This window comes from Nycticebus coucang, chromosome 14 (genome assembly GCF_027406575.1).
Source record: "Nycticebus coucang isolate mNycCou1 chromosome 14, mNycCou1.pri, whole genome shotgun sequence".
Lineage (NCBI taxonomy): Eukaryota > Metazoa > Chordata > Mammalia > Primates > Lorisidae > Nycticebus > Nycticebus coucang.
Window position 1 is genome coordinate 12,847,355 of NC_069793.1, and position 27,754 is coordinate 12,875,108.

The following is a 27,754-nucleotide window of genomic DNA, read 5'->3' on the forward strand; positions in this document are numbered from 1 at the left end:
GACACTGATGCCTATCTTCCTACAGAAGCCATTTATTGAACTGATAAGTCTCCCAGCTGATTAAGATCAACAGTTTTTCTTGTTATGATAAATAGCAAAATTGATAAGCCTACTAAATAGGGATTAGTATGAAATGAGAAAGTTTGGGACTTGTGGAGTATAATTCTTCCTGAGACTAGCAAGATTTACAGAATATAAAAAATAAGACTTCTTGAGGGAGAAACTTGCAACTCTTAAGGGGAGTTGAGGAGGTGAGAGAGAACTGAAGAAGAACTCTCTGTGCCTCTTTTCCAGATCCTCCTTGGGCCCCAACTCAACCATTTCTGCATCAGACGTTCTCGAATTTCACCTTTGCAAAGCCTCTTCCCTCTTTAAGGCACACCTGGCTTCATGTGTAGACCTGAGACCAATGCACAATTCATACCCATCAGGAGGCTGTCTCAGTCTCTGAATCTCTAGACCAGTGATTTTCAACTGGTATGCTATCAGAGGATCTTAGGTGTGCCATGAAAATTTTAAAAAATCAGGGCAGCACCTGTGGCTCAAAGGAGTAGGGCGCCAGCCCCATATGCTGGAGGTGGCGGGTTCAAACCCAGCCCCAGCCAAAAACTGCAAAATAAAAAAAGTTTTTTTTAAAGATCATTAAATTGTTTCCAAAAGAAGTTCAAAACACACTAAGTATATTCTTTTTTACTCTTTAAAAAAAAATCAATATAATTTAAGTGTGCTGCAGAAGCTTAACTATAGATAGGTTCAAGTGTGCCATGAGATTAAAAAAAAAAAAAAAGGCTGGAAAATGCTGCTCTAGATTTATCTCCAACTGTCTTTCTCTTCCTGCCTTTTGGACACCAGCTATATGACTCTTTGCAGCAGATGGTCTCAGAAAGGGGCAGAAGTCTAATTGCTGAAAAACATACCCGATAGCATATATAAGCTAAGACTTTTTCACACTAAAGTCTCAATTGTCTGCTGAGACATTAGACTAACTCACTTTGTTTGAATATTTATAATGGCAGGAATGGCATGATGAAAGCCCTGAGCAGCATAAACTTGATAGCAAATCCCATGAGCAAATCTAAACAATAAGCCTAAATTAGGGCTAGGCCAAGCCAATGTGTTCATTCTAATAGCTAACTAGCTAGATCATAGCAAAATGAGGACAGGTAAGATTCACAGAAGGTCTGCATCTCTTTTATTTCAGCTTAATTATAGACATAACCTTGAATGACTCTTCAATAAACTTCAAGATACTACAAATTGTACCTCTAACCACCTGTTTTTCTGGAATGTGCTAAATTTTTTCCTCATGGAAGACTAACATATTTGCATGAACAGAGAAATCTAAAAGACACTGGCATAACTTTCATAGTGAAAATGTAGAAACCCAGGTGCCATCTCCCCACTGTCTTCAGCAATTGATGGACCTAACCAGGGTGATATTGGAATTAAAAAATAAACCTTATTCACTGACACACTCATCCAAAAATGATGGAATGCTCCACTGGGCACTGCTGTCATCACTGAGCATGCACGCATGAACGCCATGGTCCTAGACCCTGTCCAGCTCACAACCAAGCAGGGCAGAACAAAGGCAAGTGATATGCATGTGTTATTACTCAATGTGACAGGCTGGAGGTTGTTGGGATACATAGGAAGGCATAAAAATTCTGCCTGATAAGTGAGATGTAGAGTTCAGGGATGGAAGTTTTGAAGAAGGTAAAATTTGAGGACCCACTTCGAATGACAGCCTCAGGAATTTCCATTCGCTTCTCTCTCCCTGAGCGAAATTACCCCACATCTGCAGGGAAACGTCCTGAGGTAATGGTCCTGTGTGGTGTTCCCAGAGCAGTTCATTATGTGTATATCACATAATCAGGAATCACATTTGAGATTTAGGCAGGAAACAGATGGAAGGTGGTCTTCAGTGTTGGTGCTATTTTGTGAGAATTTCCAACAGAACCTTGTAAACCAGAAACTCGCACTTCATGACCTCCCGCTTGCTTCATATCCCAGTTGTCACCAGCACCTTCTCGCCGCTTCCTGAGATGCTTCTCATCTTCGGTGCCCACACTTCGCTTCCCTACAGCCCCACATTCCTCTTGGACAATAACAAACATCGAAACGTGTGACAAAATGACTTTTATTTTCCCCTTGACTTATCAAGATGAGTTTTAGCCATACCTCTACTGAAAAGGGAGAGAGAACAGAGCCAACCCTCCTCCCCCACCACATATCGTGTCTCCTCCTGGGACACGCCTTTCACCCCCTCTCCCTCTCTAGCTTCCCCTTCGAAACAAGCAAAGTTTCTTCTTTCAGTTACATGCTAGATTTATTTCCCCAAACCCTAAATAAATTTGCTTTCAGATCTCACACGAACAATTGTTTTCTCAAACCGCATGCTCAATTGACCGAAGACAATGTAATATGCATCTATTACAAATGGAAATGCATACTATCTCTTAAGGAAGTATTTTCTGATACTTTCAAAAGACTCAGCCTCTGTCCATCTTTCTCTGTCACTCACTCAGCTCCTCTCCTTCCTACTTCTTCTCTTCCTTTCTTTCTCCTTTCTACAACCCAGAGCCAAGGATAGGCTCCAGAAGGATGGTTGAGAGGCTCAGCCAGCCTGGGGCTGACAGCAAGTTCTAGTGTTCTATGGAAAATTCAATTCAAAAAATGAAGGAAATGAAGTATGGCTTGCAATGCAAGGTGGTTGGTTCCAAAAAGGCCTAGGGCTGGGTCCAAACTTGAAGAGAAAATCTTTGTATCTTAATTTATATGACTTCAGAAAGGCAAAGAACAAGGTTTATAGAAATTATCCTGGTGCTTATAATCTCCTTGAACTCCTTCTGTAATTAGAGCTTATCTGCTTTTGCAGCCTCTTACCTGCCAAGGTGATTGTCTAGCTCATGTTAACTCTATCTGTTCAAACCACTTCGGTCTTCAAAAATGACACTTTTTACAAGGAAAATAACAAGCATGTAACATATTTGTTTTCTTATGACCAAGAACATCTGCTTACAGGGAAAAGGGTAAGACACCCAGAATCACAGGCAAGGTGTAGACATTAACTGCCCCATTCCTATTATGAATAATTAGCATGATAGCATTTTTACAGTCACATAACAGTGGGGGCGTGTTATGATTTGTCTTGACATGTTTCGTTGTCCACCTTAACCAGCTGTGTGAAAACCCTTCTGAAGGGTCAGTTCCTGCCCCCCAATACAATAATACCAATTATTTGGTATTGTCTTAAACTCATTTTTCCTTCTGCCCCATCTTCCTAATATAATTATACCTCAATGTTTAGTCAAATCCATTTTTATTATTTTCAGTATCATCCCAAAATTTAAGAAATTTTATTCTTTATTGGCTTGTTTTTGAAAGCATAATGTTATCTTATAAAATCTTCAACTGTTATCATTTGCCTGTCGATAGCCTTTTTCATATTGCTCACTCTGAAGGATAACGTCTCACTTTTTTTTATTTCCTGGAGCCACATATATGGTATATCACCTTGTATTCCAACCCGCATGGCTGCCTCTCAGGATCCCGCTCAGCTGTCATCCTAGGACTTCTCACTGCCCTGCCTTACATCACATCCCCCTTGATTCCATTTCTTGTCTTTCTTAGTGTACTGGTGAATGTTAGTAGAAATATTCTTCAGTTACATCCTGAGAAAGAGTATCTGGGACAGAGAGTTTGAGAATTTGCTGATCTTAACATTTCATTTTTATACCCTTGTATTTAATTGAATTCTAGATCAGTAGAGCATTGGAACTCAAAAACTTTCTTTTTGTACTCAAAATCACTCCTTCCAATTTGTTCTAGCTTCCAGCTTCTTCCTGATGAGGGAATGAAAAGACTGGACTGTGAGTCCAATGTCCTAACTGTTCTGGAGATGCTGAAGCCCTTCTTTTGTCTTGCCTGTTTCAGGCAAGGGCAGGCAGGACTGGCATATTCTGGACACTTGAGGCCACTGAGAACAAAGATTCCGTATTGAAACAGCAAGCTAGCACATGCCACAGCCCCACTCCTAGCTCAGGACAAAGCAAGGCAAACAAAAAGAAGAAACAAAAACAAAACTCAGCTCCTAGCCTTACCCTGGGAGAGAAAGAAAAGAAGGAGATCCTTGATCGGACAGTCTGATTTTTCTCGGGCCTTCCCGGGGAGCTTGCTTCTGCCTCAGCCCTGATAGGCCCCAAGATCCTCTATCAGTGGTTCTCAACCTTCCTAAAGCCACGACCCTTTAATACAGTTCCTCATGTTGTGGTGACCCCCAACCATAAAATTATCTTTGTTGCTACTTCATAACTATAATTTTGTTACTGTTATGAATCATAATGTAAATATCTGATATGCAGGATGTATTTTCATTGGTTGGGACCCACAGGTTGAGAACCACTGCTCTAGATACTAAGGGGCCACTGAGACCACAGCAGTCTGAGCTGGCATGTAGGCTAGAGAGAGTTCTAGAATCTGTGCTGGCCAACCTGGTGATAGTTTTCTCCTACATGAGCCCAGTCGATGAGGCCTAGGAGAGGTGGCTGTTTTATCTAGTGTGCAAAGACCAACAGAAGAGTCAATCAAAATGAAGAAGCAGGGACATATACTCCCCTGAAGGAGATGAGATAAGTTTCCAGAAATTGATCATAGGAGACACATGTAACCTGATAGACAAATCCGAATAACCATCACCACAAAGCTACATGAGGTCAAGAGAAAAATGCATGAACTGGAGCAAAGTGAGAATATCTGCACACATAGAAAAACATTTGAAAGCACCAAACAGAAATCACAGAGCTGAAGAACATAACATCTGAAATGAAATCCAATAGATAGCTTCACAGCAGACTAGATCACACAGATGGAAGCATCAGAGAACTCAAAGACAGTGCATTGCAACTATCCAGTCAGAGCAACAAAAAGGAAAAAGGAACAAAAATAAAAAAACATAAGGGCCTTATGGGACATCATTAAACAGACCAATATATGTATTATGGGATTTGGTGATGAAGAAGAGGGGCAAAGAAAAAGAGCTTATTTTAAAAATAATAGAGGAAAACTTCATAAATCTAGGGAAGGAAATAGGCACCCAGAAAGCTCAGGGGCCCCGAGATAACATACAAAGATATTCATACTGAGTTACATTATAATTATCAAGGATAAAAGGCAAAAAGAGAATTTTGAAAGCAGCAACAGAAAAGTTGCTTTTCTCACATTCGATAGCGTCTCCATAAACATGTTCGGGGATCTGCCGGTAGACACCTCGCAGGCCAGAAGTGAGTATAATATCTGCAAAGTGTGGGGAGAAAGGAGAGTGAGGGAGACTCGGGAACTGGGGGAGAATGGGGGGAGAAGTCCTGCCAATCCAGAATGCTGTTTGTTCTTGGAAAAACTGTCCTTCAGAAATGGAGAAATAAAGACTTTCCGAGACAAACAAAAGTTGAGGAAATTTATTGCCACTAGACCTGCCTTGCAAGAAATGCTAAAAAGAGAGTTCTTTAAGTTGAGAAAGATAAGATACTATAAAAAAACATGAAAGCCTCTGAGCCCATTCTTGCCACTTCTATTCAACACAGTACTGGAAGACCAGCACCGACAGCAGCATTATCATCCAGCTGTCAAGGTGATATTTCACATGTTCTTTATTTTCATCATCTTCATAACAACTGAGAAGGTAGCTGATATCATTACATCTGTCTTATAGATGAGGAGAGCTGGGACAGAGAGATGAAGTAACTTGCCTAAGTTCAGAGAGGTAATTAAGTGACAGTGTCAGGATTTGAACCCAGACTATCAGATTCTGAAACCCTTGTTCTTACTTCTCTGCTTTAAGTTTCTCAAGGTCCTTTTAAAACAACTGTTGACCTTGTTCTCCGAGTCCACAGTTTAAACCACCATTTATGTATCTGGGCATATGTGAGCCCCAGAAACTGAGAGAAACAAAGTCTCTGAGACTAAACCCTCCCACCTCAAATGTAGTGAAAATCTGTTCAATAATGATTATAATTTTTTTTTATTTAATGGTTTTTGTAATGCTGATGTCAGCTAAAGTCAAGAAGCATTTTTCTACAATGAAAAAAAAATAGTTCATTTTTCCTTCCCATGGGATGGTTGGAAGTAGGATTTTAGGGAGAATACATGAAATAGGGGTTGCACTACCTACCACTTCCCTTCCTTGACCCTCATGAAGCAATGGAGGAGATGGGGAAGAAGAAAGACGACCAATTTCTGGAAACACCTGTGGGGGAGTGATCCTAGGAGTTACAAGCCCAAGAACGCCTAAAGAAATAGATTTGTCTTTTCATACCCAGAACACACTAATGGGATTTATAGTTAAGTCAGAAAGGATTGAGTCAAATGTCCACATTTCTTATAAATGGTGCCATAATGGGAAGATTGGGTCTCACGAGCTTTTGCTCTCCTGAGTTCTTGGTTGAATCTCTGCCTTTTTGGAGATTTAAGGTTGAACTTTCATGCTCTCAGAATTGCTTTCATCAGGAGGGTATTTCTGATTCCACAGAATTGGGAAGCGAGGAAGTAGCCTTGAAAATAAAACAACATTAATCTCTAAGAACCGGATCATCATCTTTCTTTTTTCCCATCGCTTCCTATTTATCATCACGATCACCACCAATAATATTTATTTACTGATTATTACTATGCTAAACACAGTCTAAAGATTATGCACCTGGTCCTCATCAAAACATCAGAAGACAATAAAAACACTGTTTTTATTTTCCAGTCTAGATACCTAAAACCTAGGGGAAAAAACCCTTAGCATTTCCCGGGTTATACAGTTAGGAAGTGACAAGTTGTAAGAAAATGACTAAATTTAATTCTAGTTGTGTAAAACATATATGCTCTTATTTATTATATACACTGTTTGCTCTTGTATTTTAGCATTTAAGTTCTTTTTTAGCCTTCATTCACATAATCTAACTCTAGGAACTCTACAAATAAAGTAGACTACACATGAGGTCTGATAATTAAGTTCACAAACTCATCCCAGGAAAAGTGCTACCTATCTCGTTGCTGAATATCACTATGGTCACCCTTGAGGTACTGCCCTTGGGAAGCTATGCACTGATGCCAGTGTCTAGTCCACCCTTCAAAGCAATTTTGGAACTCTTTTTCTGGAATGGCCATTGAAGTTGTCATTGTATTATCTTTAGTGTGCTGAATGTCCTAAAAATGTCTTCTTTTCAATATTTCCTTTAGCTCAAGGTAAAGAAAAGTCACTGGGGGCCAGATTAGGTGAGTAGGGAGGGGGTTCCAATACAGGTATTTGTGTAGTGGCTAAAACCTCCTCATGGATAGTGCCCTGTGAGCTCTTTGCTTTTGTTCCTTGGTAAGCTCCTTTGGGATCACCTTTTCACACACCTTTCTCATCTCTTTTAAGATTTTCAGTTAAGATTTTCCTAACTTTTTCTCTACTGATGTTTACTTTGTCTTCTATACTCCTCACAGTCAGCCAATGATTATGATGCACAATTCAATGGATTTTTGCAACTGTTTTCATCAGTTCTGGTTGTTATTGGCTGCTCTGACCATTCTTCATCCATGACGTGTTCTCTCTCCCTCAAAAAAATGTTTAATATGCTTGTACACTGCCACTTTCTTCATGCCTTTATTCCCATAAACTTGGATTAACCTGTCCCTGATTTCACTTCTACTCTTACCAAGTTTAATAAGAAGCTTAATGTTTGTTGGTTGCTCTAATCAAACTCCACATTCTCAAAATGGCACACAAAACACACAACAACAATAATGAACAACATTTAGCAAGACATAGCCACATGTCTACACGAACACAGCTGAGAGCCACTGATATACCAAAGTTAAGAGGCCTTGTTGAGCTGTTTGCATAGTGCTGCCAATGTGGGCACACAGTGACAAGTTTGCAAACTTAATTTTCAGAACTAAACATTTTCTGTTCAACAGTCAAAACAGCTTCAAACTCTAGGGATAGATTTGCAGACCATGTGAATCATTAGCCATTTTAACAAACCCACCTCTGTCATATCACAGCAGTTGGCCTTGCACCACAGGGCTGAGAGAGTGATGGTTACGCACAGCTCCAGCAAGGTGAGAATCAGCATCAGAGATACCAGGCCCTAGGGCAGAGGAGACCTCAAATCAAACCTGGTAGAAACATTCAGAAGAAACCACACTACCACAGTTCCCCCTCACGAAATGAAACAACGTGATGTATAAATTAGATGTAAGGAACAGAAGCATATGATGTTGCAGAAGGAATGCAGTCTCAATCTTAATACATGAAAACATTTTTCCGGAACAGAGAGAGATGTCGTATTTTGGTATCAACCCATATGAAGTAGCCACTGGGAGAAGCTGTGGAAATAAAATTGTGATGTTATCACTAACATCTACCAATCTGAAAAGCAGTAAACTGAGGACACAAGTAGGCAGTTTAAGAAAAATGGACAAAAATGACTTTAGTACTTTAGAGGAGTTTATGTATTTAAGTGCAGTATTATCCCTAGAAACGTTTACCCTGATATGAACACTAAGCTGATAAAAATACAAAGTAAAATTATTGCTGGGGTATGAGCCTTCTGTTATTACTAAGGCACCTAAGATAAACAAATACAAAATAGTTCTAGAAAAAAAATGGCACAAAATCCACACACACACAAATCAGACCTAGATAAAAATACAGATGTAGGTAATTTAAAACATCATAAAAAAACGACACAAACTACCATGAGTAGTATTAGAAAACAGGAGGCTTAGGAGTGAATCGGTAAATAGAAATTTACAGATCATAGACCATCAGGACAATTTCAAAGGAAAATTGTAAGTTGACCCCAGAAGAGGTAGAATACCTTAACAAAAACAAAAAATAATTTGGGTTATTAAAGAGCTTCCTTTTTAAAATACAATATTCAAAGAAGTTCAAAAGTAAAGTTATTTGAAAGTTCAAGTTATTATCTTAACATTCCAGATCACAGAGAAAGTTGTATATCTCTCAAGTTTGTTTTATTAAGCAACGAGATGTGAAATAAAATTTTTTTAAATGTAATCTCTTTGGGGAGTGATATAGTAATAGTGGTAGCAGTAGTAATATTCATAATAGCATAACATGATATGCTAAGCCCTGTTTTAATTGCTAATCCCATATTATTTAATTCTCACATCAGCTCTATGGGATGGGTACTATTATTACTCTCATTTCAAAAATAAGAATAAAACACTGAGAGGTTTTCTAACTCGTCCTTTATTGCAGAGCTAACTGGTGGCAGACCCAAGATTCAACTCAAAGTAGCATGATAACTGATTTGCTATTTTTCTCGACATTTTGATTGTTCGAAATACTTTATGATTAAAAATATTTTTTAAAAACATACATTTGATGAGGAGCTCATGTAAATGCATAAGTCCGGCGACTTTGAAGACTGACAACTCTTGATTGACTGGTTGTTAACTGCCAAATTTATTGAGAGAAAAGCAATCCCAACTAGTGCAATTGTCGCACTGGCAATGTTCATTCCAAAACTGTTTTGCATCTAAAAAAGAAGAATTTTCAATTAATATATGCAACATATACTTCATTCCCTTGATAACATTTTATTGAAGCAAACATTGATAGAATGCTATGTACACACCCAGCAATATCCTAGATGCCAGGTAAACATCAATGAGCAAGCAAAGATATCCCTCCCCGTGGAGCTTACATTTTAGCATTGAAGACAAAGAAAACAATAAACGTACCATGTAATAGGTAATTATACAACATTTTTTGAAAGTGGTTAAGCACTATGGGCTCAGAGAGTGAGATAAGGAGACGTTGGAAATCCAGAGAGGAGTGGTATTAAATAAGAATGACACTTGGGACAGCATGAAGGGAATGAGGGTGCAGGTAGCCAAGCGATATCTGGAGGAATGTGCTTGCAGTCAAGAAAACCCTCAGTTCAAAGCCCTGAGGCCAGAATGTTCCAGGGAAGCAAGGGGCCACGGTGGTTGGAGGCAGAAAGACAGTATCAGAAAATGAAGACAGTTAACAAGGTGTCACCCCTGTAGGTCACGAAAAGGACTCCTTTTCCAACTTTGAGAAAAATACAAAGCCAGTGAAGGATTCTGAGCAAACAAGTTATATACTCAGATTTATGATTTGAAGGGCTCACTCTGTTTCTCAAGAGACTGGTAAAAGGGGTTCAAGGATGAAAGCAGTTAAGAGAGAAAAAGTAAGTTGGATGAAGTGTCATCAGCAGAAAGACCAGACAAGGTGACACCTCTGATAGAGTTTGAAGGGAGAGCCACACAGAATCTGCTGACCAGTTTAATTCAGAAAATTAGAAGAGTCAGGAATATGGTAAAGCATTTGATCTGGGAATTAGAAAGATGGAGTTCCCATCAGCTGCCATGAGGATGACTGTACATGGAGAAGGTTTCGGGAAGATTAGGAGTTTTGCATCTTTTAAACATCTGAGCGGAAATAATTATACATGCTAACCTGACGCTCAGGAGAGAAATCCAGGCTGGAAAATTTACTTCAGGTTTTTTTGAGCATACAGGTGTTATTCAAAGCCACTTGGAATGAATGATATAACCCAAGAAGATTGAGATGAGCAAGTGGCAGAGAATTGAATTCTGGGTCATCACAACGTTAAAAGGCCAGAGAGAAGAAAAGGAACTAGGAAAGGAAAAACCAAAAGATGAAAGGAAAACCAGCCATTCAAGGTATGCTGGAAGCCAAGGGAAGAGATTATTAGAGGAAGAGCGAGTAACCCACTGTGCCAAGGCTGTGCATAGCTGGATGAGAATTAAGAATTGACCACGGCGAAAACTTCAATGATCTTAAAGATCATTGAAAGAGCATGGAAGAGAAGAAAATAAAGTCTCAGTGAAGTGGGTTTAATTGAAACTGGGCAGATAGAAACTAGGGACATTATGGATAAATCCCTGGAAAGAGTTTAGCTACAGAAGAAAAAACAAATTCTGTCTGTAGTTAGCAGGGAAATAATGTCACGATTTCTTTTTCAGGTAAGTTGAGAAGCGTGTCTGGACCTTCACATGCTGATTTAAAAGATCCAGTACAGAGGCGGAGCAAGATGGCAGCCGAGTAACAGCTTCCTTGCATCTGGGCACCGTGAGTCTGGGGAGATAGGACTCCAGGCATCTCTGGCTGGTGGGAACTGCCTATCATCACTCCTATGAGGATACAGGGAGTCAGCGAGAGACTTCTGGACCCCAAGAGGAGGACTAGAACAGTGGAAAACCGGCAAGTGGTCGCGTGTGTTCAATCCGTCTAAACCCGCCCACAACTGTAAGTTCAGTAGCAGAGAGACTGCAAACCAGAAAGGCCTTACCTGTGAACTGTTTTGATGTCCTTGGACTTGGCACTGAGTTGAACTGATTTGGGGAAGGCCTGAGCGGGAGTGCGGAGAACTTTGGCCGTTGTCTAGGGCCCCAGTCTGAGCCGCTGAGCCAGACGGAGCTAATAGTGTTTGGCGGTGGGTCACACGGATCCATTGTCAGTGATCTGCCCCGGCAAGCTCCGCCCTCAAGGTCGCAGAGCTAGAAACGGGTGGGAGCTGGTAACCCAGCAACCAAGTAGCCTAAGGGTGGGGTCTGAGCCGCCTTGCAGCCCTAACCCTCAGGGGCAGAGTGAGACTGGTTTTGGCACCCTGGGTAAGTGGATAGCCACTTCAGCAGTGATTCCAGCAAGAAAGCTGGGAAAGCTTCTGCTCAGCAAGTTTACAAGTTCAAAGTGCCTTTTAAGTGGGCTGAAGAGAGATTTAGGGTGTCTACCTGCTGGGGTTTGAGAAATCAGCTGCCTCCAGTCGTATCAGAACTGTGACTAACATATCATACCCCATAAGACCACGTGTTGCCCAGACAATATTCAATAACATATACAAACTGCTTTGTTTTTGGTTGTGTATTTTTTTTTGTTTGTTTGTTTGTTTATTTTGACGTTGTTGATGTTCCTTTGTTTTTTAATTTCAATCTTTTCCATACAGATCCCTTTTTCTTTCTCAATTTTTCTAGTTTAATTATAATTTCCCATTGCTGCCTTTTTTAGTAACTACAACTTCATTTTTGCTAGTGTTTCTACCGCTATCATTTGGTTTTTCACCACATTGTATCCCCATAAAGTTTTCTGTTTGCTTGTTTTGGTTCGATTTATAGCATTTTTGTCTTTCCTCTCTACTTGGTGGAGGTGGGGTACTGTGTCTGATCAGGTTAGCAAAGAGCTGCTGACCTCAAGGGAACCACCCAACTGGGGCACCCCCAGAAGGTGGGGTTTTTTAAGGTTGTGTCAAAGTACCCTACTGTACACCTATATTGCCCTGTCTCCCTCTTTCTGTGCCTCTCTTCTTTTTGTCAATATTCCTTATGCCCACCCCCTCTCCTTTCTCTATCTTTCTTTGTTTTTTTTTTTCTTATCACTCGGTCCTCCTTTCTTTCATCCCTTTTTTGCTCCTCAATCTTCTCACCCTTCTGGTCCTGTAACCCTTAGTCCACAGGCACAAGATCTTAAAGAGCAAGAGGAAGTGAAAGGAAAATTAGGGCAAGGAAACAGATAAAAGAAATCACTCATGAGGAAGAATCAGCAGAAAACTCCAGGCAACATGAAGAACCAGTCCAGAACAACTCCGCCAAGGGACCATGAGGTAGCTACTGCAGAGGATTCCACCTATACAGAAATGTTAGGAATGACAGAAAGGGAATTTAGAATACACATGTTGAAAACAATGAAAGAAATGATGGAAACAATGAAGGAAACTGCTAATAAAGTGGAAAATAACCAAAAGGAAATCCAAAAACAGAATCAAATCAGAGATGAACGATATGAAGAATATAAAAAGGATATAGCAGAGCTGAAGGAAATGAAACAGTCAATCAGGGAACTTAAAGATGCAATGGAAAGTATCAGCAACAGGTTAGACCATGCAGAAGAAAGAATTTCAGAGGTAGAAGACAAAGTTTTTGAGATAACTCAGATAGTAAAAGAGGCAGAAAAGAAGAGAGAGAAAGCAGAACGTTCCCTGTCAGAATTATGGGACTTTATGAAGCGTTCCAACATACGAGTTATAGGAATTCCAGAAGGGGAAGAAGAATGCCCCAGAGGAATGGAAGCCATACTAGAGAATATTATAAAAGAAAATTTCCCAAACATCACCAAAGATTCTGACACACTGCTTTCAGAGGGATATCGGACCCCAGGTCGCCTCAACTCTAACCGAGCTTCTCCAAGACACATTGTGATGAACCTGTCCAAAGTCAAGACAAAAGAAAAGATTCTGCAAGCTGCCAGGAGTAAGCGCCAGTTGACCTACAGGGGCAAATCCATCAGAGTGACCGCAGACTTCTCTAATGAAACTTTCCAAGCAAGAAGACAATGGTCATCTACCTTTAATCTACTTAAACAGAACAATTTTCAGCCCAGAATTCTGTACCCTGCTAAGCTAAGCTTCAAAATTGATGGAGAAATCAAATCATTTATGGATATACAAACATTGAGGAAATTCGCCACAACAAGACCAGCTCTACAGGAAATACTTCAACCTGTTCTGCACACTGACCACCACAATGGATCAGCAGCAAAGTAAGAACTCAGAAATCAAAGGACAGAGCCTAACCTCCACACTGATGCAAAAGATAAAACTAAGCAATGGACTCTCACCAAATAAGACGAATAGAATACTACCACACTTATCAATTATCTCCATAAATGTTAATGGCTTGAATTCCCCACTGAAGAGACATAGATTGGCTGACTGGATTAAAAAACACAAGCCATCCATTTGCTGTCTGCAAGAAACACACCTGGCTTCAAAAGACAAATTAAAGCTCCGAGTCAAGGGATGGAAGACAATTTTTCAGGCAAATGGAATTCAGAAGAAAAGAGGAGTTGCAATCTTATTTTCAGATACATGTGGATTTAAAGCAACTAAAGTCAAAAAAGACAAAGATGATCACTTTATATTGGTCAAGGGAAAACTACAACAAGAAGACATTTCAATTCTAAATATTTATGCACCCAATTTAAATGCTCCCAGATTCTTGAAGCAGACCTTACTCAGTCTGAGCAATATGATATCTGATAATACCATCATAACAGGGGACTTTAACACACCTCTTACAGAGTTGGACAGATCCTCTAAACAGAAATTAAACAAAGATATAAGAGATTTAAATGAGACCCTAGAACAACTATGCTTGATAGACGCATATAGAACACTCTATCCCAAAGATAAAGAATATACATTCTTCTCATCACCCCATGGAACATTCTCCAAAATTGATCATATCCTGGGACACAAAACAAATATCAACAGAATCAAAAGAATTGAAATTTTACCTTGTATCTTCTCAGACCATAAGGCACTAAAGGTGGAACTCAACTCTAACAAAAATGCTCAAGCCCACCCAAAGGCATGGAAATTAAACAATCTTCTGTTGAATAACAGATGGGTGCAGGAAGAAATAAAACAGGAAATCATTAACTTCCTTGAGCATAACAACAATGAAGACACAAGCTACCAAAACCTGTGGGATACTGCAAAAGAAGTTTTGAGAGGAAAATTCATCGCTTTAGATGCCTACATTCGAAAAACAGATAGAGAGCACATCAACAGTCTCACAAGAGATCTTATGGAATTGGAAAAAGAAGAACAATCTAAGCCTAAACTCAGTAGAAGAAAAGAAATATCCAAAATCAAATCAGAGATCAATGAAATTGAAAACAAAAGAATCATTCAGAAAATTAATGAAACAAGGAGTTGGTTTTTTGAAAAAATAAATAAAATAGATAAACCATTGGCCAGACTTACTAGAAATAGAAAAGTAAAATCTCTAGTAACCTCAATCAGAAACGATAAAGGGGAAATAACAACTGATCCCACAGAGATACAAGAGATCATCTCTGAATACTACCAGAAACTCTATGCCCAGAAATTTGACAATGTGAAGGAAATGGATCAATATTTGGAATCACACCCTCTCCCTAGACTTAGCCAGGAAGAAATAGACCTCCTGAACAGACCAATTTCAAGCACTGAGATCAAAGAAACAATAAAAAAGCTTCCAACTAAAAAATGCCCTGGTCCAGATGGCTTCACTCCAGAATTCTATCAAACCTTCAAGGAAGAGCTTATTCCTGTACTGCAGAAATTATTCCAAAAAATTGAGGAAGAAGGAATCTTCCCCAACACATTCTATGAAGCAAACATCACCCTGATACCAAAACCAGGAAAAGACCCAAACAAAAAGGAGAATTTCAGACCAATCTCACTCATGAATATAGATGCAAAAATTCTGAACAAAATCCTAGCCAATAGATTACAGCTTATCATCAAAAAAGTCATTCATCATGATCAAGTAGGCTTCATCCCAGGGATGCAAGGCTCGTTTAACATACGTAAGTCCATAAACGTTATCCACCATATTAACAGAGGCAAAAATAAAGATCACATGATCCTCTCAATAGATGCAGAAAAAGCATTTGATAAAATCCAGCATCCTTTTCTAATTAGAACACTGAAGAGTATAGGCATAGGTGGCACATTTCTAAAACTGATTGAAGCTATCTATGACAAACCCACAGCCAATATTTTACTGAATGGAGTTAAACTGAAAGCTTTTCCTCTTAGAACTGGAACCAGACAAGGTTGTCCTCTGTCACCTTTACTATTCAACATAGTGCTGGAAGTTCTAGCCAATACAATTAGGCAAGACAAGGAAATAAAGGGAATCCAAATGGGAGCAGAGGAGGTCAAACTCTCCCTCTTTGCTGACGACATGATCTTATACTTAGAGAACCCCAAAGACTCAACCACAAGACTCCTAGAAGTCATCAAAAAATACAGTAATATTTCAGGATATAAAATCAATGTCCACAAGTCAGTAGCCTTTGTATACACCAATAACAGTCAAGATGAGAAGCTAATCAAGGACACAACTCCCTTCACCATAGTTTCAAAGAAAATGAAATACCTAGGAATATACCTAACGAAGGAGGTGAAGGACCTCTATAAAGAAAACTATGAAATCCTCAGAAAGGAAATAGCAGAGGATATTAACAAATGGAAGAACATACCATGCTCATGGATGGGAAAAATCAACATTGTTAAAATGTCTATACTTCCCAAAGCAATCTACCTATTCAATGCCATTCCTATCAAAGTACCTACATCGTACTTTCAAGATTTGGAAAAAATGATTCTGCGTTTTGTATGGAACCAGAAAAAACCCCGTATAGCTAAGGCAGTTCTTAGTAACAAAAATAAAGCTAGGGGCATCAGCATACCAGATTTTAGTCTGTACTACAAAGCCATAGTGCTCAAGACAGCATGGTACTGCCACAAAAACAGAGACATAGACACTTGGAATCGAATTGAACACCAAGAAATGAAACTAACATCTTACAACCACCTAATCTTCGATAAACCAAACAAGAACTTACCTTGGGGGAAAAACTCCCTATTCAATAAATGGTGTTGGGAGAACTGGATGTCTACATGTAAAAGACTGAAACTGGACCCACACCTTTCCCCACTCACAAAAATTGATTCAAGATGGATAAAGGACTTAAATTTAAGGCATGAAACAATACAAATCCTCCAAGAAAGCATAGGCAAAACACTGGAAGATATTGGCCTGGGGGAAGACTTCATGAAGAGGACTGCCATGGCAATTGCAACAACAACAAAAATAAACAAATGGGACTTCATTAAACTGAAAAGCTTCTGTACAGCTAAGGAGACAATAACCAAAGCAAAGAGACAACCCACACAATGGGAAAGGATATTTGCATATTTTCAATCAGACAAAAGCTTGATAACCAGGATCTATAGAGAACTCAAATTAATCCACATGAAAAAAGCCAACAATCCCTTATATCAATGGGCAAGAGACATGAATAGAACTTTCTCTAAAGACGACAGACGAATGGCTAACAAACACATGAAAAAATATTCATCATCTCTATATATTAGAGAAATGCAAATCAAAACACCCCTGAGATATCATCTAACCCCAGTGAGAATGGCCCACATCACAAAATCTCAAAACTGCAGATGCTGGCATGGATGTGGAGAGAAGGGAACACTTTTACATTGCTGGTGGGACTGCAAACTAGTACAACCTTTCTGGAAGGAAGTATGGAGAAACCTCAAAGCACTCAAGCTAGACCTCCCATTTGATCCTGCAATCCCATTACTGGGCATCTACCCAGAAGGAAAGAAATCCTTTTATCATAAGGATACTTGTACTAGACTGTTTATTGCAGCTCAATTTACCATTGCCAAAATGTGGAAACAGCCTAAATGCCCACCAACCCAGGAATGCATTAACAAGCTGTGGTATATGTATACCATGGAATACTATTCAGCCATTAAAAAAAATGGAGACTTTACATCCTTCGTATTAACCTGGATGGAAGTGGAAGACATTATTCTTAGTAAAGCATCACAAGAATGGAGAAGCATGAATCCTATGTACTCAATCTTGATATGAGGACAATTAATGACAATTAAGGTCATGGGGGTGAAGCAGAAAGAGGGATGGAGGGAGGGGGGTGGGGCCTTAGTGTGTGTCACACTTTATGGGGGCAAGACATGATTGCAAGAGGGACTTTACCTAACAATTGTAATCAGTGTAACTGGCTTATTGTACCCTCAATGAATCCCCAACAATAAAAAAAAAATAAATAAATAAAATAAATAAATAAATTAAAAAAAAAAAAAAAAAAGATCCAGTACAGACAGACAAATGGAAGTGGTAGATTTGTACGTGGGGAGAAAAGGGATGGAATCTAATACTCAGGCAGGAAATCAACTTTAAAGAAAATCACAGGGTTAACCTATGGTAAGAGGGTAGAAGGAAAAACTCAGTACAGACCTAGTTCATGGAGGAGATGTTACAGGGGGAGTCCAAAAAGTCTCCTTCTGATGGTGTCAGTTTTCTCAGAATAGGAAATAAGGGCATCAGTAGAGAGTGAGGATCAAGAAAAGGGACTGGTGTTTGAGGATCAGATAAAACGGTGACCGATCCATCTAGAGAAGAGGAAAAGTGAATGAATAGAGCAGGATAGTGGAGGATCATTGTCTAGATGACTTGGCGGGAACATACAACAGAGGCTCAGCTGGTTAAGGAAAGACTGCAAGAATGGAATTTTTCACTTTCTTTTTTTATATATTTTTTTTGTCTTTTTTTTTTTTTTTTATTGTTGGGGATTCATTGAGGGTACAATAAGCCAGGTTACTAAGAATAATGTCTTCCACTTCCATCCAGGTTAATACGAAGGATGTAAAGTCTCCATTTTTTTTAATGGCTGAATAGTATTCCATGGTGTACATATACCACAGCTTGTTAATCCATTCCTGGGTTGGTGGGCATTTAGGCTGTTTTTTTCACTTTCAGTTGTGGAACTAGTTAGTGGTGGGAGATCCTATGGCTGAAATAATTAGACTCTGTCAATCTTGACAACACACAGAAATAAAGAAGCCTTTTTTCTAAGCTTCAGATTCAAACATTTAGAGCCATTATCCCAGGTCGCATATTCACAGTCTATATGATTTTTGGATCAGGTGGCATCTGAATACTTTAACAAAAGAACACTATTTTTCTTGAACCTTAAATGACACACCCAGTGTCTCGGAGGGAGTGACCCACCCCTACTTTCCTGCTGTTAGTGAGTAATTTATTTCCATTTCTATGATCACAGAAAAAGAGGAACTTGCACTTACCAGTATTCTTGTGGGTTTTCTCCCTGCCACAACAGACAAGGTTCCTGAACTAATAAACTGTTTGAAAACAGGAAGTAAAACAGATAAAGGAATATTAAGCATCAATCATTCTTCTCGGCCTTCCCTTCATTAGCGAGTATCTAGTAAAAGTCATACACAGCTTCTAAATTCATATCTTAGAACACAAAATTATACTTGATGGTGCTCATTATTGGGTATGACTAAAATTTTGAATTACTTTAAATTGAGTAAATTATATAATCTTTTCTTTGTGTATTATGTATGGCTTTTTACAGGTTTATGAGAATGTGGCTACTTTAAAAACATATATACAAGGTGTCCATAAAGTTCATGTGCAATTTAAAATAGCCAATTATTTTAAACAATATAATGTAATGATTATAACTATATATAACTGTATATATAGTTAACATAATATGATCATATTTATGCTCATATTTAGAGCAAATGTAACTGATATTTATGTACATATATGTAGATGGATAATAATATAATTTTCATGTTCTTACTCAAACTTCAGATAAGGAATTGATTTATTGCACGAGGTGCTCTGAAAGATCTTTTACAAATCTAAGTGTTCATATTCTTATACCCTCTAAATTTTAAATTATTACTTGATACACTATTCTTTTTTTGATAAATTAAATTTTCTCTATAATTTTCTCAGAATTTTCATCCTGTTTTTTACTTCTCTACCTTTTTACCAAGCCACTCCTGTGGATTAAGAGAAAAGTTTCCAAAATCACGGAGAGCAAAGGCCTTGCCACATGAAATTTAGCTACTGAATTCTGGTTGAACATGAAGGGAACATGAACAGGCTTTGAATTGTGTATTAAATAACAAAGAGGTTATCACAGGAACCTTTTGAATCACTATACCCTGTGCTCTGATCCCAGCTTCATCTTATCTTCATTCTGTAACCTTGGACAAAGCACTAAGCCTCTCCTAGCCTCAGTGTCTTTTTCTATGTAACACAGATGGGCCAACTTTACATCTGTGTGGGGATAAAATGAAACAATACATATGCAAGGCTTAGATATTTGTCCAGCATACAGAAAACATGCAAATGATTAACAATAGCTAAGGTTTTGCATACATTTTTCCACTTAATTTCAGAGACCCAAAGAGAAGATCTTCATATTATTATTTCTACTACTCTGGGGAGAAAAATCAAAGGGTAGAAGCTCAAAAGTCATACAATTAATAACAATTAGAGAGAAATATAAATAAACGGAAGGGATCATGGAGTTGATACACAATAAGGCTCGTGCCAGTGGAGAGGGAAGGGAATTAGATTATAGCTGCAAGCACGGGCAGATTTGCAGGCAAGGAATAGACCTTAGACCTTGCTCTGTAGGTGATACCAGGCCAGAGGGAAGCTGCCAGCGCTGGAATTCAGATTTAAAGCTTAATGTTGAGGGTGCTAAAGAGTAAAACTTTTTTTTTTTTTTTTTGACAAGTGGATCTCACTTTCTGAGAAAACTCTTTCCTGACCAAATAGAATCCTTCATTATTTTCTCTCCTACAATATAGAAGATAGTCAGGATTCATTATAAAGAGCTCATGTGTATCTCAGTTCCCTTAAGAAAAAAAAAAAAATCAGATTTTAACTATTCCATTAAAATAATAGTAACTAGCTTAAAGGCTTAGAAATATCAAATCCAAATTGCATGTTTTAGGCTTTACCCAGAAACAGTAAACTGTATAATCTTTTATCAGAGTATGAGATCTGTTTTGTTTCCAAGAGAATTTAACCAAATTAAGAGCAATTTTCTTTTAAAGGAGATCTGAAGGACAGTGGTTTTTAAATACGCTATGAATACACTGTATTAAAGCCCAAGACTTGCTATCAATATCTCTTTTTTTCATTAGTTAATAACACGTTCTACTCATTATTTTCAGCTAAACTTCCCCATCTTATATTTCACGTAGCATATTTGTTTTTTAACATTCTGGTCAGGACTGAACATGTGTAAATTCTCAAAAGCCCAGCACCAGATTAATGAGAAAATAATAACAAAAGCTGATTAACAAACAGCTCTCATTCACCACTTTAAAAAAATGAACCATCAGGTAAGTGATAATCACACTCCCAGGTTGACGGGCATGAATTTAAAAATTTTAAAGATTACCTAGCCCCAAAGCCTATTTAAGCTGATTACATTTTGACCCATAGAGGAGAAATAACTTGATTTTCAAGCAGTAGTCTGCAAATTTATCTCCCAATCCAAGACTCTTGTCTGTACCATAAAGCAACTCATCAGTATTCATTTTTCATTCAATTTTCTTAGTATCTATAAACTGAATACTATATAGATTTACGTTAATGTTTTAATTTTAGGTTAATAATGAGTTAAACAACTAACTAGATTACAATGTTTGCATTTATTAGAAAGAGTCCCTGTGGTAGTGTCTTGCACCCAGGAGGTGTGCCATATACCCTTACATTTTGCACATAAAGTGGTAGCACACCAATCCCCCTCCCTCCTCCCTCCTTCCTCCTGCCCTCTTCCCCCTTAACAATAGCTAAGCTTCATCTCATCTTCATTCTGTAACCTTGGACGAATCACTTTGTCCATCTTGAACTGAATTGAGTTTTTCTCTTTTGTGGGCCTGTGCTAGATGGTCTGCTGGCTTCATGTTAGTATTGAGCACATTGGATCCTTGCTTTTCCATCTTGTGATACTTTACTAAGAAGAATGTGTTTCAACTCCAGATGTAAAGTCTCCCATCTTTTTCTATGGCTGAATAGTATTCCATGGTATACATAGACCACAGCTTGTTAATCCATTCCTGGGTTGGTGGGCATTTAGGCTGTTTGCACATCTTGGTGATTATAAACTGAGCTGTGATAAACAATCTAGTGCAAATGTCCTTATGATAAAATGATTTTTTTCCCTTCACTTTTTGTGAATTGTGTTAATTTTGAGATTTACTTTGTGCTTTAAAAATGTGATTTGTTTTAATCAGAAAGAAAGGGGCTTTTATAACCTGCTTGGGTCAAGAATTACAGATCAAAACTGCGGCATGCAACCTTCAAATAACCTACGAACTTGACTTTCATAGTAAGTACGTTTGTAGCAGTAGCGTCTAAGAGAGGATCTACGCGGGGGAGTGTGAATACTCACGAACACAGCGCCCCACACCGGGTAGCCTGTGTAGAAGGTGAAGAAAAAGAAATGCCGGAAAAGGTGTGCCACGTATTGTAAGGAGCCCAGAGAAACACCCAGAGCCAGAATCATGGCTCCGTTCAGGATCTGGATGGCCTGAAAGCAGCAGCAGCGGGGGTGAGAGAGAAGCATAAGAAATCTTATTCTGAAGTGTACATTGAAAACAGACCATTTTAATTTTCCTCAGAAAGAAATTGGCAGTGCTTGAAATGGTTAAAATGTCAAGCCTAAGTTAACTGAGCAAGAGCTCTTGAGGGAGTTTTTTGTCCTGCGCTATCCCCACCAGTTGCAGAGGCAACCCCCCCTCATTTTCACCTCTCCCCCATGTTTCTGTTCATCTTCACAAACTGCTCGCAAAAGTGGCAAAAGGGTAAGGGAGACGTGGCTGGAAAGACCGACGGGATCAAAATCCCTCCTCAGCATGCTTCAGGGCCCTCACAGGACAGAGCAGACAGATGTTGAGAAGTGTTCTACTCAGCCTCTCCCGCAACTCAACTTTTTAATTTTAAATATGGAATCTGAGCTTCATAGAGCTTGACCTCCTGATAGGAGTGTTCAAAAGGCACAAAGGAAAAATGAACGGTCCTGGAATCTATTTTCCAAACATAAAGATGTTTTCTACCATGAAAGAATTTCGGCACTTCTAATCTCGAAGTCTCTAGTTAGTCTCATTTGACTTTTCTTCAATTTATCATTGACTCGGTGATAAATAACTCATAAATTCTTCCCTAGCAGCATACATAAGGTTTTCACATGACACAGTTGGCCCTTGAACAACATGGTAGTGTGGGGTGCCCACCGCCACACAGGTAAAAATCTGTGTATAGATTACATAACTTTTGACTCCCCATATATCCCATATATATATATATATATATATATATATATATTTTTTTTTTTTTTTTTTTTTTTTTTTAGAGACAGTGTCTTACTCTGTCATCCTCAGTAGAGTGCTGTGGCATCACAGCTCACAAAAACCTCCAGCTCTTGGGCTTAGGAGATTCTCTTGCCTCAGCCTCCGAAGCAGTGGGACTACAGGTACCCCCCACAACACCCGGCTATTTTTTTGTTGCAGTTTGGTCGGGACTGGGTTTGAACCTGCCACCCTCGGAATAATGGGGCCAGCACTCTACTCACTGAGCCACAAGCACCACCCCGACTCCCCAGTATCTTAACTGCTAATAGCCTACTCCTGGCTAGAAGCCTCATCAATAACGTTACTAGTAGATCAACATATATTTTGCATGTTATATGTATTAGATACTGTATTCTTACCATAAAGTAAGTTAGAGAAAAGAAAATGTTATTAAGAAAATCATAAGGAAGACACAATATATTTACTACTTAGTAAATCGAAACAGATTATAAAGATCTTCATACTCATTGTCTTCACGTTCATTAGGCTGAGGAGGAAGAAGAGGAAGGGTCAGTCTTGCTGTCTGAGGGGTGGCAGACAGAGATGGAAGAAAATCCACGTGTAAGTGGACCTCGCAGTTCAAACGTGTTGTTCAAAGGTCAACTGTATTTATTTTCCTACATATTAAACCTATTTTTGTATTAAGGCTGACTTACCCCAAGGGTAAGTAGTTCTTGCTTTTGACAGTCTTGTGACCCAACAGTGGGCTGGTAAACAGGATTATTCCTGCCCTCTGGCTCTGCTCAACCCCTGGTACACCACTCGATGAGGCTGTCCCCAGCTCCGCGTCATCAGCGTCTTGAGAGGCCATCTGGGGTGGTTTATGGCTATGATGGAAAAGAAATCCAAAGGCTTGACTGCCATAGGAGGGTTCAATTCTTTCCATACATCAAGATGACTTGACAAATGGCACCTGAGGACATAATAATAGAGTTTGTATAACTCTGTTGGAGTACTACTACAGATATCATTGGGTCATTATAGTAGGCCTGGGTGCTTGACTACCTGGGAGGGTAAAGAGCGATTCCTTTCCCATTTTTACATGGACCGATATGTAGTCCTTGCCTCTCTTCAAATCAGTCATGGACAGCCAGACATGATTTCTCCAAGCAGTAGTCTCTTATGTGAGCGTGATGGCTTGAGTCACATTCCAGTAATAATAAGTATCATTTATTTGGTTTATTATGTGCCAGGCACTGAATAATTGTTATGAATGTATTAATATATTTAATCATCCCAACAACTCTATGTTGTAATATTATCATTCCCATTTTACAAAGAGGAAAAGAGGCATAGAGAAATTGAGAAACTCAAACTTATACAGCTCATAAGTGATTTCATATTCTAGAGACATTCTACTCCAAGGAACAGCATTTTTTTTTTAAATCATCACATTATAGAGCATTATATAGATGATGTCTTTCTCAGTAGCAATATGCCACAGTGGAGTTTAAGCAGTATGGAAGAGCCAAATTCAAATCCAGATTTGGTCATTTACTAGTTGTATGGCTTACCAGAGAGAACCTCAGTTTTCACATCTCTAAAAGGGGAGTAATTTGGGAATTTCATATTACCATTGCAAGGGTCAACTTTGATAATATATTAAATTCTTAACCTGTAACAGCTGGTATTCACCCTTTAACTTACACTGCTTTGTACCAAAAAGGACTTCAAGTTTCAGATATTACTGGCCACCAAACAACTACCTCAATAATTATGACCAAAAAATATGTATTACTAAAGCACACACAGAATGCTCATATGACGGTTCTGTTGAGCAAAGCAGCTTTCTGTTACATAGTATTCTCCAAAACAATTGCAAAACACTTATAGGCTTTTATAACTGACAAGGGAAACAGTGCGAGATTAAATGTAAGTGCACTAACTCCTGTCAAATCTATTAACTGAGTTTACGATAGGATTTTAATTCTTACTTTTTGTTAGAAATTATACAGCAGATCCATTTCTCTAATGAATTTTCTGTCAAAATAAATTTATGCCCCTTCCTTTCAAGATGTTTGCCTTTCTAACTTGCTAGTATAGAGGCACGATTCACTTGTACTCAAGTGTGGTAACACATTTCTCAGGCACTAATTCAAAAGAAAATGAGGGTTAGCACTTGTTCTCATTTTGTCATACTGGGAATGGCTAAAACTGTTGAATTTTTTCTAACAGTTTCCTGACAATACCAATAAAAAGTTTATCATAAACTTTATCAAATTTTCCTACCAATCCCCTTCATAAAAGTTTTTTACCAATACCAATTTTCATGCTACCATTAAATTACGTTCTCTACCTATTTAAACACTGACAAATGTGAAATGGTAAAAGAGCCCTCACGGCCCACGTTCAACACCAGGCACAAAATTTGCATGTGAGGGAAGACCAATAAAGCTTATGAAAAACCCTATGTTAAGGAATGCTAATTTCATTATGACAAGGAGTATAAGAAGTACAGCAAAAAGTAAAATAACCTTATTTAAATCCCTCTCCCATCCATGTTCAGGATCATCTTGTGAAGCCCAGGCTTAAAATTCATACAGTGGAGATCAACTGATGTTACATTACATGTTCTCATTTATGGTGGGAGCCAAATGGTGGATATATGTGGTCATACAAAGTGGAGTAATGGACATTTGAATATAGGAAGGGAAGAGAATGGGAGGGGGTGAGGGATCAAAAGTTACTAGTGGGTACAATGTATATTATTCAGGTGACGGGTACACTAAAAGCCTGGACTTCACCACTATGCGACTTCACCACTATGCAATTCATTCATGTCACAAAAAACACTATACATTGGGAAATTTGCATATATTTTAGATGAAACAGCTAGTAAGCTAAGCTGTGTGTGATGTGAGGGGTGTTGCTCCTTTATGATCAAGTTGTCACTTGCCTACATCTCCAGCCTCATTCCACACCTCTTCCACTCTCAGAGCTCGGTCCAGCTCTGTTTTCTTCCAGTCTTCAGAAGTGCCGAGCCCTCAGATGTCCGCATTCCTTCTGGCACTGTCCCCAACTCCTGAAACAGGCTTTCCTTCAAGCTTCCCCTCCAGACCGAACCTCAGCCCACCTGTCACGCTCTCCGGTATTTTATCTTAGTCCTGGCCAGGGCTGGATGACACACTCCTTTCCTCCTGCTCTGAATTCCTCACCTGTCCTTCTCATACCATTCATCAGCCTAAGTGCCAACTGCCTGGCTCCTTGTCTGTTACCTTGTTATGTTCTCACCACTATAACTCCAGGACCAGCTCAGTGTCATCATGTGCTGGGCTCTCAGATAAAACACATTCAATAAATACATAAGCAATTGCAATCAGTATAACCTGGCTTATTGTACCCTCAATGAATCCCCAACAATAAAAAAAATAAAAAATAAATAAATAAATAAATACATAAGCTTTCTTTCCAGCCTGATATAGACATGCCTTATGGATGATAATGGGAAATGCGTCTTTAAGCACTAAGGGCCTCTCATACCAAAAAACTCCAAGAGGGAGAAAATCTGACTGTACTATTTAATGTGACCTGTTTTAAATAATCAGAGACTTTTGCCCTTTGGGTAAAATAAACTGTAATCTACAAAATTTGATCAAGTTAGCTTATTTCTTAAAAAAAAAAAAAAAAAAATTAGAGAGCTACAGACTTCCCAGGAACCTACAGTTAAGTTCACCCCTCCAGCGCTTAGCATGGGGCAGGCATTGTTCTAAGAGCTTTGCTCATGTTTGCTGACTTAGTTCTCACAACATCCACATAAATGGGTATTGCTATTATGATCCTTCCCATTTAACGGATGAGGAAGCTGAAGAACAGAGAGGTTCCATGGTCAGCAATTTTAGAATCTCGGGAACAGAACCAGGCCTTCTAGTTCTAGTTGTCATTACAGTATACTGTCCCCAGGGGACTATACTGTCCCAAGTTTATGCTGAAATTCACTTGCCAAACGTTTAAATGGATAATATAAATTACCTCACCTTAACATTAGATTAATAAGCCACACCCCTATCAAATAAAATTATCTAAAAATATATCTTCACTAATCAGTTAAGTTACGTCCAGAGCTCACAGGCAAACTCAGGTGCAGCTACTGGGATTTACTGGTGGGGGAGCGGGCGCCTACATTTTTCCAAAGAAATAATTGTATTATTACACCTAGCATTTTTAATCATGGCTCCAGAGTAACAATCTCATTCTAAGGCAGCGGTTCTCAACCTGTGGGTCGCGACCCCTTTGTAACAATGAAAATACATCCTGCCTATCAGATATTTACATTAAGATGTATAACATTAGCAAAATTATAGTTACAAAGTAGCAATGAAAATAATTTTCTGGTTGAGGGTCACCACAATATGAGGAACTACATTAAAGGTCACAGCATTAGGAGGCATTAGGAAGGTTAAGAACCACTGTTTAAGGGAAGGTCATCTGCACAGCTAAATACTCCAAATCTCTACACAACAACAAAACAGAAAACTTTACAGACATCTCCAGTTGCCCCACCGGGAGGCACCTTTAACAGGCAGAAAAGGGAATTTGTGTGGAGAGGGAAGCTATAGGGTTTACCTTGGAGGCTTCAGGCTTTGGTTAACTTCTTTCCTCCCAAACACATCTTGTTGCCAAGTAGGAGACACTCAGTAAGGATCACTGAGGTGTCTTTTCTGGAAAAACGGCAGCCTGTTCAGGCTTCACATATCTATGCCTTATGTAATATTTCATGGAGTTGGTGCAGATGGGCTGCTGGCTGCTGGGTGGGCTGCTCACATCTGCTTCCCCACGGCTTAGTGATGATTAGGAAACTGGTGTCGGGGTAACTGTCTTCTGGTTTTCAGATGTTGCTTAACATGTTGTTAGAACAAGAAATAACAAGCAGCAGGTACAGGTAGATCAATGGAAAGGTCTTGTGGGGTGGAGGTAGAACAGAGTCA

General features: G+C 38.9%; 1 protein-coding gene across 1 annotated transcript; it reads right to left on the bottom strand.

The window, feature by feature from the left end:
- Positions 1–6,487: 6,487 nt before the first annotated feature.
- MS4A3 (membrane spanning 4-domains A3) lies at positions 6,488–23,640 on the bottom strand. The gene is given in 7 exon segments (XM_053562174.1): positions 6,488–6,548; positions 8,019–8,120; positions 9,375–9,533; positions 18,723–18,779; positions 21,872–22,009; positions 23,486–23,568; positions 23,571–23,640. Coding segments are annotated over 7 exon segments (657 nt in total). The 3' UTR covers positions 6,488–6,500.
- Between the last annotated feature and the right edge of the window lie 4,114 nt (positions 23,641–27,754).